We start from the raw sequence: 13,835 nt of genomic DNA on the forward strand, positions 1-13,835 counted from the left end.
TTTTTAAAGAATGTCAAGCTTTAATTCAACTTAACCAAGCCATTTCACTACATAGTAATTTCTTTTGCCTACTCTTAGTAAAGTTAAGTTATTTGCTAATCTATGAACATTTAAGTTTAAAATTTCATTAGGGTTGTTGGTTCGTTGATGATTTATGTAAAAACCTCCAGCACAAATTATTCGAACTGCATCTTCTGTAATTATTAAGTTAACTTTAATGAATAAATTTCATTTCTTTGTTTACCTTTAGTTGTAAAACATCCAACTTTCATTGATAAATCTAATACACTTTGTCCTGGATTGGGCAAAATATCTACAACTGTTGCTCCTTGAAATAAGCTCTTTATTTCTGAAGCATTCATTTGCCCCAAAGCTGAGATACTTTGCTCATATAATGCTTGTGTCGCTTTTAATGCTTCTGCTAAGCCTTTTTCTCCATGAACTAATAAAATAACTTGTTTGGCCAGGTGTTTTTGAGGTAGTCTCAGTTCAGGTTTTTCTTCATGCTGTTTCATTAAATCCTTGATACTTCCTATAGTATCAAATGTAAACAATTTTAACAATTTCTCTACTTCTCCATCAGGTTGTCGAACAAAAAACTGATAAAGGGTAAAAGGAGAAGTTTTTTCTGGTGACAACCACATGGCGTTGCCAGCTGATTTGCCAAATTTGTCACCCATTTCACTTGTAATTATGGGAAGAGTGAGACCTGCAGAAAAACGAACCATTAATTTTTATCATTTTTTAAATTCTGTAACTCCTATACCATACACTTGTTTATCACATGTTTTACTGATGAGTTCATGTCCAGACATTATATTACCCATTTGATCATTTCCGCCAATCTGGAACATGCAATTATATTTTTGATACAAATGTAACCAATCATATGCTTGGAATAGTTGATAACTGAATTCAGTAAAACTCATTCCAACTGGTGACTGTAGTCGAGTTTGCACACTTGTTCTGCTAATTAATGTTCCCATTCTTAGGTAACGTCCTGGTCCACCTATAAGTTCAGTAGCAGTCATTTTGCTATACCATTCTTCATTATTAACAAATCTATAAACATATGCATTAAACAGGGCAGTACTTAAATCAGATTAATACTTCACAGGAGGCAGTTTATCCTCTCCCTTCCACAAATATTTTGCATGATTGTAAACAATCTTGTCAATGTCCCGTTTTATGCATTTTATATTTTCATCTATGAAAGTGGTTGATAACTTTTCTCGTTCTGTACTCTTGCCACTAGGGTCTCCAATCTTGGCAGTAGCACCTCCAATCTGTTACAAATAATAATTCTAATTGAAATTACAATAACTGTATGATCTAACCAAAGCTATAGGCTGATGGCCTCCTCGTTGCCAATGCAATAAATTGACGAGAACCAACAGATTGCCTATATGAAGACTATCAGCAGTTGGGTCGAAGCCAGCGTACACACACTGTGGAGCTGCATTTAACAAGTCCTTTACCGTATTTCTAAAAGGGTCATTAATTAAATTAAAATTATATATTTTTAAATTAAACTCACGTACGCCGCAGTATCTGGAAAGATATCTTGGAACATTCCTCTTTCTTTTAATTTTAAAATGTTGCGGTTGGAATAGTGTCTTAAAAATTTTGGTTTGCCGCATTTTATTATTTGTCGAATTAGCATGTTATGAAAACCGATGCCGCACACATCACACGCATAAAAAAACTAGGTTATAATATTCTTGATATTATTTTTATCAAAAGCATTGGGAAAACTTGTAACACAGTTGTATTGTGTGTTGCATATGTGACACTGAATCCACAGTATAGATATCAATCAGTAGGGACAACTCGCTATTTTTACTAACCCGCTTTCATTAAAGTCACTAGATCTACTATTACTTTTAGAAAGTACGGCAAACTGCCTGTGGTCGGAATTCGACAGAGAGGAACCTAACCTATGTGTTAAACAAAGATAGCGCGAGGCTAGTAATTTTCGCTATCTGTCAACGAAAGTTTGATGTGTTTACGATTTGAGGTTACGACAGACTGTACTAGAATTATTGAGTTAACGGACCGGAAAGAACACTATTCCAGTCCCAAAGTAACTCCAGTCCTATTGACCCTTTTCCTGTAAGATCGTAAAACTTCCATCGTGACTTTCCGTGCGCACGCATCTTCAAAACCACGTTGGAAATAGTATCCGGCACTCCGGCAGCAGAGCAAAGGCCTGTGACCACAGTATAGACAACAGTCAGTATGGACAACTCGTGTCGGCGCCTTTGATCTTTTTGACCCGAATTTTAAGCCGTCATCGGTGGTCGTTGTCCAAAATATTTCTAGATGTCGCCACCCAATTTAAAAAGGATCACAAACGCTTCATTTTAAAATTGATTCGTGAAAACAATTTACTATACTTTGTGCAAATGAATTTTTGGAAAAGACTTAAAAATAGTGTAATAACAATAACATTTTATAACTAGTTGATCTTAGAAACCACACAGTCTATTTTAATAAATAATTAATTAAGCGCCCTATAACTACTGGGATGCCATGTTGAAATTTAGATGTGGACCGCTTTTCTGATTACGATTTTACGTTTCATTAATTTCTTTTTCATGATGGCTGTAAATTGTTGTAAAATTCAACGTTATTAGAAAATGCTAATATAAACTCAAATCCATAAGGTTGTAACCACTCCCTAGTGTAAATTTTAAAAAATTATTCAGTGTAAATCTGTCTTTTAATAGCCTGGTGACATATCTGGTGACCTGTCAATATAATGTCAGTTCATTCATGTATTCGCGACACATGATTACGTTCGACTTTACTGCAATTCTTGCACTCCTGCACAGGTTATTTCATAATTATCATTGTAACTTGTCGCAATATTGTAAAAATTGATAAACAATTTTCAGTGAAAACAGGATAACCTGAGTCTTCATGGTAATTATGATACAAGAGCAACGATAAATAGAAACGTGTTTTATCTTTCATCTGTAGAAAGAAGAATGCCACCTGCTGTAATTTAGACTTGCAGTTGATACGTTTACGAATTACGATAAAATGAAGCCAAAAATATTGTGGCCACGAATGAAATCAAATGTTGGGTTGGTAAAAAAACAAGGTGAATTGATTTATTTATTGTTGCTGCTTCATAAAAATTACTTTACAGATGGGGAATAACTGAGATATTCAGAATTTGTTTAAATTATTGTACATGAGTATACGTGATAATTATATGTGTGGCTAACTATGATATGATATGACTCGAAGGACCAGCTCTCTCGGCTGAAATGATCAATTTCGCGAGCAACACCAAAATTGTCTATAATGGGTAGATCACCTTAATTAGTCGCAACGGATGACCAATTTTTCATCAAAAAAATGGGACACCAACAAGTCTTTAACGTTATGTTTAATAACTCTAATATTTGGTACTACTTATTATTTACAAAGTGTACAAGGAATTTGGTTGAAGGCGATAGGTCTGGCTATGCTCCTCCGTCCTGAGGATTTTAGTGGTAATAATGAACAAAATGGAACTTCACAAAATTCAGAGGCTAAAATAATACGTATGTTGAAAATAATTTGACTGCTTATTTAAACTTACTGTTACAGGAGTGGTTAGAAACATTGGGAACACATAGACCAAATAACCAAAAAGCAATTATTTTTCTGTTGTTAACTTTCTTAGATCTGAATCCCATGGATTTTAATACTCGATGTAAAGTATTTAAACTTGCTGTATATTCTGGATGTTCTTTCGCAAAAATAAACAAATCCTGAAGAGTAAAAAACTCATTTTTTTTGTTTTTGTCAAATATACGGTAGGTTAGATCTTAAAATTCCAAATTTGAATACCACTGCGATTTTTGTTTTGGTTTCCACTTTGCTTCTTGTAACGGTTCTCCAGATTGGTGTTGGGTTATAATTTTGTGGGCATGACATCGGGAACACTATGAAAAGGATACGAATTAATGATAAGTTTACAGGGAAAGTCGGAAAGTTTATGCAGTGTTTGAATTTAATGAGGTACATTTAGTTGTATTGTGTAGGATATAAAGAGTGGGTATAAAACTTGAAAAGACAATGTTGTACTAAAAAGCGAGATATACACTTTCAACTTGAGGTAGTTAAAACTAAAAGTCCTTCGACAGACCACCGTGTTGTAATAACATGAAAAAAGTTCCGAATGTCGATACGTTACTCTCATAGTATAGTACTCTCTTTCCATGGTATAAGAATAACTACATACTGAAAAGATTTTTACAAGCTTGAATTCAAGTTCTCGGGACGATGCGTAGGGATAAGCAAGTTTCAATTCATTGTGGCAGTTGGCAAGTGCCATTTTCATCTGCTTATTTATCACAATATGCCGTGTTGGTACCATTTTTCAATGATATGGTTTAATAACAAACTGTGAGATATTTAAATAAAACTCTCTCGTGCGTAATTGTCAAATTTTGACACATGCGCCGTTACCAATCTGTTCATGTGAAAAACACCATTGGCTCTAATGCCAACCTTACAATTTAACGAGTGGTTACAACCTTATGGATTTAACTGTATGTACATTTAATTTTTTTACAAAAAAAAAAATAAACAGTAAACAATGGTCCTATGAAAACGTGAACAACGCTTTTTAAAATGTCTCTATGAAAATTACACTTAACTGCAATTATTACACCGGAAGATCAGCCTTAAATCATCAAAACCAATGCAACTAAACTGCCAAATTTCAAATATTTCACAATTCACATTAACGTCACTAGATAACAAAAGTACCGCAGTTCAATGTCCCAATGTGTAAGAAAGAGAAGTACCTTGCGTTGCGCGCCCTCATACGGTCACAAGACAAACGACCACCCATGAAAACGGGTCAGTAAAAACAGCGAGTTGTCTCTACTGATTGATATCTATACTGTGTCTATACTGTGACAAACCGCTTTGACAGAATGCAACCGGCTACACATGCGTAATCTGTCGCTCATTGGTTAATTTTAACTTGGCGCTCCAAAAATCTGACTTCGCCTGCGCGATGTTGTCTCACTCTGTATCATTGGAATTTATATAATGTCTACTTACTTTGCTTACAGGAAAAGGGTCAATTCAACGAGAAAGTGTCACCGGTAACCAGCAAACAGTCGTGGAAGACGTGTTACCACCAAGGCAATTGACGGCCAAATGACAGTAACAGGATCGCCATACTGGAAGCAAAAAATACCTGCTGTCGAAAAGACGGAGCATAACAAGGACACAGATATATTTCTATTTCATAAAAGTTACTAATTGCCACACATTTCAAGATCGAGTCACATTAGCTTTCATGGGTGGTCGTTTGTCTTGATGAAGGCGCGCAACGCAAGGTACTTCTCTTTCTTACGCATTGGAACATTGAACTGCAGTACTTTGGTTGTCTAGTGACTTTAATGGGAGATATTTGAAATTTCGCAGTTCAGTTGCATTGGTTTTGATGGTTTAAGACTGATCTTTCGCGTAATTATTGCAGTTAAATGTAATTTTCACAGAGACGTTCTAAAAAACATTCTTCATGTTTTGATGGAACCATTGTTTACTATTTCGTTTTTTGTAAAAAAAAAATAAAATAAAATGTACAGTTCATCACTGGTACAGCCATCAAAACATGGAAAATAAATTAATAAAACACAAAATCGTTATCAGAGAAGCGGGGCCAAATCTTAATTTCAGGACGACATCGCTGTTGTAGAGCACTTAATTTATTATTTTTATAACAGACTGTGTTGTTTCTAAGATCAACTACAAAATGTTATTGTTTTTACACTATATTTAATTCTTTTGCGATTGTGATAACTTTTAATTGGGTGGCGACATCTAGAAATAGTTTAGGCAACGACCACCCATGACGGCTTAAAATTCGGGTCAGAAAGATCAAAGGCGCCGACACGAGTTGTCCTTACTGATTGATGTCTATACTGTGCTGAATCCACTGAATGAGATCTACCAGAACGTGACCGGACTCTGTGCCGGACTAGTATAATTTTTTAGTCTTAAAAATTACGAAAACGTGGATATTAATTGCCTAAATTCCCGAATTTTGTATTTTCTGGGTGCTACAAAAATTCATTTCGTATGAAAATAAAGAAAATAATAAAGACCAATTTTCCACATTATAAATAAAAAAAAAAAAACACTCGTCAAGTGTGCTTTGGATTTTTTTTAATTTAATAATAATTGTATTGCCAGCATTGGCGAAGAATATCAAGGGTTACACATGGGTTAAACGCTATACGTTAATATTCTTTAGCATTGATTATTTCTGTTATTTTGGTTTGAGAAGTGTAATACGTATAATTTAAGGTTATGTACACGTTATGTACATCAATGACAATGACAACTCATTAATCAATAATCATGGTTGTCAGTTATCATTTAGAATCAAACTGATCAAACTCAAACATAACGTCAAATTGACAGATTTAAATAATGTTGGTCAAAAATAATCATACTGTCAACATACATATTTTTTTAAGTAAATTCTAAAGCACACTTGACAAGTTTTTTTGATCATATGATGGTATTGGTATTATCACAGTAGATTGGTATTATTGTCTGTGGCCTTTCTAGTGAACCGCCACCTGTTGATTTGCTTAAAATTTAGCAATATATAACAACTTTCGGCTTTTAGTTAGACAATCGTCTGAATATGAACGTTGCCAAATTTACGATTAACAAGTGATATTTATATAGGGTGTTTGCGAAATGCATCGACAAAAAAATTGGACGGGTTCCCAAGAGCATAAGGAATGAAAAAAACTCCTGTTGTATTATCAAAAGTTGCAAAATAAATTTACCCGTTATCCAAGCTTTATTCGCGCCACTGTAAGAGGTGGTATCAGATTCAATTAATTCACGTTTTGTAAAAACATAGCAACCAAAAACTGACAATGAAAGGTGATGTTTAAACATTTTGGAGTAAAGAATTATTTCAAATGGTAGTAATTAATTAGTCATTTTTACTTAATTTTCCTTGCATCGAGGTCGTATTAGAACGAGGGCCGGCGAACCACTGTCCAGGATCGCGGGTCTTCTTTCCCGTTTTTCGCGTTCCGCTGTGGTTTTTTCAGTTCTTACAAGAACGCGGTTCCAGAACCTGTCCAGACAGTGGTCCGCTGATCTTGGTTCCATTGGAATTCCGACGTAATAGGTAATCGTCTGCGTGTTCTTTTTCAGGATGTTGTCATTTTCTCTAGTTATGTACAGACTTATGAATGAATGAGCATAGTTTACAAAAAGAGACTACTAATAAGAATAAGACTTTTCAACGACGATAACCAACTAAACTTTACTAACCTAAATAAAAATAAAGAATAAAACTAACACAACGTTAAACAAACTGCTACAACAAGTCTTCGAAATGACGGCCTCTATTTTGCACACATGCTTCTGCTCGCCGAATTAACGACTGCTGCGTTCTTCTAACCATACCTGAATTATTTCTAATCTGGGCAGCAACATTATGAATGCGATTTGTCAACTCTTGCACGATTTTCACCGGAGTTTGATAAACTACCTGCTTCATGTAACCCCATAAAAAAATCACAGGGATTGAGATCGGGAGAACGAGGTGGCCACAACACAGGTCCATTCCTCCCAATCCATTTGTTTGGAAAGTTTCGGTCAAACCATTCCCGCTTCTACGGCATAATGTGCAGGGGCCCCATTATGAAGGTACCATAGATTCCTACGAACATTTAAGGGTATATTTTCCAAAAATGGTCTTAAATCGTTGTTTAAAAAATCTAAATACGCAACCGCCGTCAAGCGAGGGGGCAAAAACGTATGGACCACGGTTGTAGAATAGATAGGTTTGTACACTAATGGCTTGGGATGGCGACGCTTCTTTTCGATCCCTATATCCATGGAAAGGACACATACAGCTAGCGCCTCTACCTTGTCGAGCGGAAATCATTCTAGTTATTTTGGGGATTTTCGTTTACATTGCTTTATGAACAATACAAAATTTGTAAATGACATTTGATCGGAGTCGATAAGTACGATTTCTTTTATTAATTACATCGGTTATAGACAGATGCCTATAGAGTTCTGTGTCCCTAAAACGTCAAAAACCAGGCGACGCGATCGACAATTGGCGTCGCTGACCAGGGATATGCAAATGTATGCTAGTGTATCAACCTATCTATTCTACTACCGTGGTATGGACCTATCAAATTGATTTTCATCAGACCAAATATGAGTATTACGAGAATTAAAAACTCCTTCTCTTGTGAAAGTAGCCTCGTCGGTGGTACAAAGTCTCGTTACTCCCTATTTTTTTGCACCAACCACTCACAGAACTGCACTCAACGAGGCAGGTCTCCTGGTTTAAGGGATTACACGCGCTGCACGTGGTATGGGTGAAGCCCTTGTTCTTTTAGGATTCGCCACACAACAAACGGAGAAACTCCTAATCTGTATGACAATTTGCGAATGCTTATGTTTGGGTTTTCTTCCACAATTTCTAGTATTTCTGGTTCCACGTCTATAACATGTTCGGTTCTTTCACGACCACGATCGTACTTTGCCGAAATTTTCCATTTTCCCGGAGACGTTGAACAACGGCAGTAAATGTTGTGTGATGAGGCAATCTTCGGCCTGAAAATTCCTCCTGGGAGAGACGCTGCGCTTCATGAGCATTTCCAAATGCTCTTCCGTAAATCAAGACCATATCGGTCATTTCGGCATTAGAAAAAGCTGCCAATAAATTTGACGGAATTTTTAGAGTCACTAAGCTGTGGGTATTGTTGGTGATTTAAAAGCGACGGTACGGTTTTGAGATTTTATTTCGTTGTTTACTGTTCGAGGGTGCCAGGGAGAAGAAGGAAGGGTGTTTAAAATGGTACACAGGTAAGCTCGGTTTCGAAGAGGTGGAAGTAGGTAAAAACGGAGTTTAGAAAATTCTAGAAGGGAAAAGAGAAAGTATGTAGGATCTTAGGGCAGGTAGACGAAAGATAGGAAGTATTTACATTTATACAATTACTATGACTGCCCTCAGGTAGAACACCTGATTTTGTGGGAACGGTTGTTCCTACAAAGCAATGAAGATTAGGTTTTTTTTTTAATTTCTACAATGCACCTACAATGGTACATTTTTCTTAGTAACGACATTATCTTTTTAATCACTGTTAAACTCAGTAGCGTACATGCTATTTTGACCAAATTTTCAATCAATTTTGTTTCGAAAACTAAAACAATTTTATTAGAACATTTTTTTCTTAATGATATCTACTCATCCAATCCAATTTTCAGTTTTTTTTTTGTCGGTGCATTTCGCAAACACCCTGTATATTATTGGGCGACGATTAATAACTACTATTATCACATACCTATTATAGTGATTGAAGCAAATTTTTATGTCGGCAATTCTGAATTATTCGTAGCCATGCTAATATGTCAGTTCACAGTTGTCAGTTTTGGCATAAGCACAGCTCACAAACGTGTTGGTTTTGATTTGTTGAGAACACTGGCCTCAAAAGTAACCGAAAACCAAAAGCAGAAAGGCACACTGTTGCCACATCATTTTTAGGAGGAAAGGCGTAAATTTCATCGTCATTTATATCGCGAAAAATCGCGACGACTCAGAAACTGCACAGGAAAATTGTACATTTTACATAAAAATAATCTTGATAGGCTTAATTTTTGAAAATAAATAATCAACTTAATTTTTACATATGTATTATACATGTTATTTTATTAAAAAAGTCTTATTAGAAAAATATGTATAATATAGTTATAAAAAAATAAAAAAAGTGACGCTTACAAAAGTTCCTTAGACAAATTTATGACATCACCATCTTCTGCTGAATTTGATTCATACATTTTTGAGTCTTGATTGCATTGAGTATTTTCAGCATCATAATGTAAAAGCAAACAGTACTAGATTTTTAAACAAAAGTTCGCCTGTCCCATTTTTTTGTATAGCTACTTTTTGGCAAAGTAGAACAGTGTTTTTCGGTACGTGATCTGAAAATTTTTGCATTCAATCAATGGTTAAAAAATTTCTATACTGGCTGTCTAAAACACTCCATTTTGAGGGGTAAGCATACTCTAGGGGTAATTCAGAAAATTGTTCCTCAGACAAATTTATGACATCACCATCTTCTGCTGAATTTGATTCATACATTTTTGAGTCTTGATTGCATCGAGTATTTTCAGCATCATAATGTAAAAGCAAACAGTACTAGATTTTTAAACAAAAGTTCGCCTGTCCCATTTTTTTGTATAGCTACTTTTTGGCAAAGTAGAACAGTGTTTTTCGGTACGTGACCTGAAGATTTTTGCATTCAATCAATGGTTAAAAAATTTCTATACTGGCTGTCTAAAACACTCCACTTTGAGGGGTAAGCATACTCTAGGGGTAATTCAGAAAATTGTGGTCTCATGTGATTCAAAACTATAGTCGGATTAAAATTTTTGATTTTACTAAAAGTTTCCAAATGTGTGGCCATGCGCTTGATAAGTTCTTGTATTTAATAGTGCCCAGTAAACCAGTTGTGATGTTGACGTGACAGGTACGTACTCACAAAAGAACAATAAGTACATCGCATGATTATGTCTTAACGATATACCTGGAACGTAAGCTATATAACATCACAATGGAGTACTCATGCTATGTAACAAACACGTAATGTTGACTACATTTACTACATATCTCATTATTATGTCGCAGCGATATAGCTTGCATATAAGCATTTAAACATCACACTGTGGTACCCCTGTTATGTAACTAACACCTAATGTTAACTGCATTTACTAGATATCTCATTATTGTGTCGCAGCGATATAGTTGGCAGGTAAGCCTTGTAACATCACAATGGAGTACTACGGTTATGTAACCAATAAGTAATGTTAACTGTAGTTACCAGATATCTGATTAATATATATATATATACATGCTTCGGAATATTTTATTTTTATTAGTTAATTATGCAAAGTGTTTTTCAGTTGATTTTACAAAATGACATGTTAAATCGAAAATTAACGTTTCTGACAGGGCAACAGCAAAAAACATTTAAAAACATACATATCGAGTATTATATAGCTCTATTTTATATTTATTATTTATGTTTGTGTTGCAAGTAAATAGTATATTCATAAACAAAAGATGCTGAGTCTTAAAAAAAGAAATTTCTTCCCTGTCTTAAATCTTGCACAACCGAGATGACGCTAATAGTGAGTTGCTCTTAATTTTTTTTTTCATATTATATTTCCTGTAATTATATTTATTTATAATTTTATTTTTATATGTCAATAACGACCTGCGCTTTATAAAACAGAACAAAAGACTTAATGCACATAGTTTATGATCAGAATTAAAAAATGTTCGATCTAACAGGTAATACGAATTAAGACTAGTAATGAGACATTATTTTTTAACCTCTGCCTATGCGTCACTGCCAAAAAGGAACAATTATACATATACAGAATTTTGAAATGAGCTCGAAAAATAAAATGATATATTTCATTATTTTATTAATTCTAATGCAAAATATGTTGATCGGCAACAAAAGCAACAAAAAGAAAAAAATCGAAATTAAAAAACTAATCTATTTCAAGGTCAGCGATATCGTTCTTAAATAAAAATGAATTAAATAATTTCTTCACTTTCATCGTAAGGAAAATAAATAATAATTTGAATACGAAACAATAAGTGATCATCGAGTTTTGTGTATTGACTTTCGCACTCAGTTATAGGTATTTTAACATTAAATTTTCAAAAGTTTAGATTTTTCCAATGTAATCTTGGGGTCTAAAATAAACTGGTAATGTATAATGTATAATTATAATTGAGTATTTTCGTGGTTGATCTTTAAATTATTATTTATTCAAATATGCAATAACTTTCTTAATATATGCAGAGATATGCAATTGCATATGCTCCAAAAATAAAAAAAAGCGTAATAACCGAACTAAATGTATTTACAAATTGCAAAAACACCTCACCTTTTATTACAAAAAATACATAAATCACATTGCAAAGTGTTTAATTAGATCTCACTGACAAATAAATGACATTTTTTAAGATAATATTCTTATACTCAAAAATAAATATTTGTAAACAGAACGAATAAAAAATAGTAGTAATCGACTATTTAATTACTATTTTGGTAACAATTTATTTTTAAATATTTTTCGAATAATTCTAACAAAAATTTTTCCGGTGATTCTAAAGTATGTATTTGTAAATAGAAAAACTGCGTACTGCGTCCACAGATGTAAAAATACTTATCGGATTAGAGCAGTCACAACAAAACACAGTTCCTTCTTGAAGAATAAGTTCAGGAAAAGGTTTAATTCATAAATTAATTTGAGTTATCTACACATTGACACACATCTCTATCGCTTTAAATACTTAAATGCAAACTCACGATGAAAAATAATAGGATAACGTCCCTTCGACCATCATAAAAGACCATTAATACAACGAACAAAAATATTGAAATGAACGGTATTTCCAAAAGTAATTAGGACCCGAATTTACCTGGAAGGATGGCTTAACACCCGGTGGTTCCTCGAAACTACTATAAAACCCAAACCTTTCCCAGTTATTTGAAGCTCAGGACAATATTTGCAATATGATTAATGAAATTTCGTTTTTCTAGAAAAATGCCGATCGAATGGCATTTTTTTTTTCAAAGTAGCACAAAAATTGATAAAAATGCAAAATATGGACCCGTTACGTGAAATATGCAGCAGAAGGTAAATATATGCAAATATGCAATTTTTTTATAGCTGTTACTTAGTTTATATCGTGGATTTCAAACCGATTGACTCAGTCCGATCCGATTGAAACTAATGGTATAAACGCTGCAGATCGAATGTTGAAGCGGATTGACCATCAAAATTCGATCCGACAAACTAGTCGGATCGAATCGAACCGATCGGATCTAAGACGGATTCAAATGCTTGAAGATGCGATGTAAACGGGCTTGAACTTTTATAGGTTTATTATTTATATTGACCACTTCACAGATAAAAAGAAATAATGTTACACTATTATCTTTCTCCAAACGTCAAACTCAAACCAATTTCAAACTACAAATCAGTAGATCGAACGGACTGTTTTCCGTGATATAAACGCCCGTAGATTAAAGTGAGTTTGACAATTTCGATCGTCTCGAAATTCGATCGGATCGAAATCTACGATATAAACAAACTATGTATTCATTTTTAATTAGCATGATTCGTTCACATATTAAATATCAAGACTTATATGCAAAAAATAACGGATATGCAAATTTCATAAAATCCGCTCTCTAATAATAATCAATAGATCGGGTATGTTTCTGTTGTTGTCTTCGTTGGACACCACTGTATTTACAGTATCTAAGCAGGTATACGTTTCCGCCCCTAAAATCCCACGTGCGGCATCCTTTGCCCACGTAAATACAGTACCTGGAATGAAAACAGAAACAGAAATAGTTTTACAACACCTTATCAAAATTTAAAAAAACCACTATGGTATTATTTGAAATTTATTGTTAAAGATTATATGGTCAATTAGATGTGGGTCGTCGTATTCTTTAAAAAGTGACTTCGTCAGTGAGTTCGTAATGCTTAATTAATAATTATATTCAGAGCGAAAAATACAACGGCTTTATTAGAAATATACCAAAGACAAGTTTTTTTCATTGTAATAATTTCTAAGAATTATTTCTGTAAACTTGTTTACTTGAAATGTTATTTTGTAAGTACCTGCTTGGCAAATTATAAATAGAACATCTGTAAGGTGACCAGATTTCAAAAGTCCGAAATCGGAACATTAGTTTCCATTTCCATCGTAATCTGATACTAACAGTACTGACATATGCTGA

General features: G+C 34.0%; 1 protein-coding gene and 1 long non-coding RNA gene across 3 annotated transcripts; one reads left to right on the plus strand and one right to left on the minus strand.

Moving 5' to 3' along the window:
- On the minus strand, positions 1 to 2,391 carry LOC135123713 (tyrosine--tRNA ligase, mitochondrial). The gene is made up of 6 exons (XM_064048573.1): positions 1,542 to 2,391; positions 1,338 to 1,485; positions 1,111 to 1,286; positions 767 to 1,062; positions 245 to 709; positions 1 to 194 (listed from the first exon to the last, which is right to left on the minus strand). The coding sequence occupies exons 1-6, from the start codon at positions 1,661 to 1,663 to the stop codon at positions 31 to 33; spliced, it is 1,371 nt and encodes a 456-aa protein (XP_063904643.1). The 5' UTR covers positions 1,664 to 2,391; the 3' UTR covers positions 1 to 30.
- Positions 2,392 to 2,743: 352 nt separating this feature from the next.
- Positions 2,744 to 3,783, plus strand: LOC135123714 (uncharacterized). Of its 2 annotated transcripts, none has more exons than XR_010279695.1 (3): positions 2,744 to 2,834; positions 2,898 to 3,106; positions 3,155 to 3,783. It is a non-coding gene; the product is annotated as an uncharacterized LOC135123714 (long non-coding RNA). The 2 variants fall into 2 exon arrangements; XR_010279694.1 differs by having other exon boundaries at positions 2,763 to 2,925; positions 2,983 to 3,106.
- The last annotated feature ends 10,052 nt before the right edge of the window (positions 3,784 to 13,835 follow it).

Source organism: Zophobas morio, unplaced genomic scaffold, assembly GCF_036711695.1.
Source record: "Zophobas morio isolate AGI-343-1 ecotype UQ-CSIRO unplaced genomic scaffold, CSIRO_AGI_Zmor_V1 ptg000006l, whole genome shotgun sequence".
In the NCBI taxonomy this organism is placed as follows: domain Eukaryota; kingdom Metazoa; phylum Arthropoda; class Insecta; order Coleoptera; family Tenebrionidae; genus Zophobas; species Zophobas morio.

Coding starts and splice junctions, on each gene's coding strand:
- LOC135123713 (XM_064048573.1), bottom strand. CDS start 1,663: ATGCTAATTCGACAAATAATAAAATGCGGCAAACCAAAATTTTTAAGA. Junction 1,287..1,337: donor GCCATCAGCCTATAGCTTTG/GTTAGATCATAC, acceptor TATTTGTAACAG/ATTGGAGGTGCTACTGCCAA. Junction 195..244: donor TGGATGTTTTACAACTAAAG/GTAAACAAAGAA, acceptor TAATAATTACAG/AAGATGCAGTTCGAATAATT.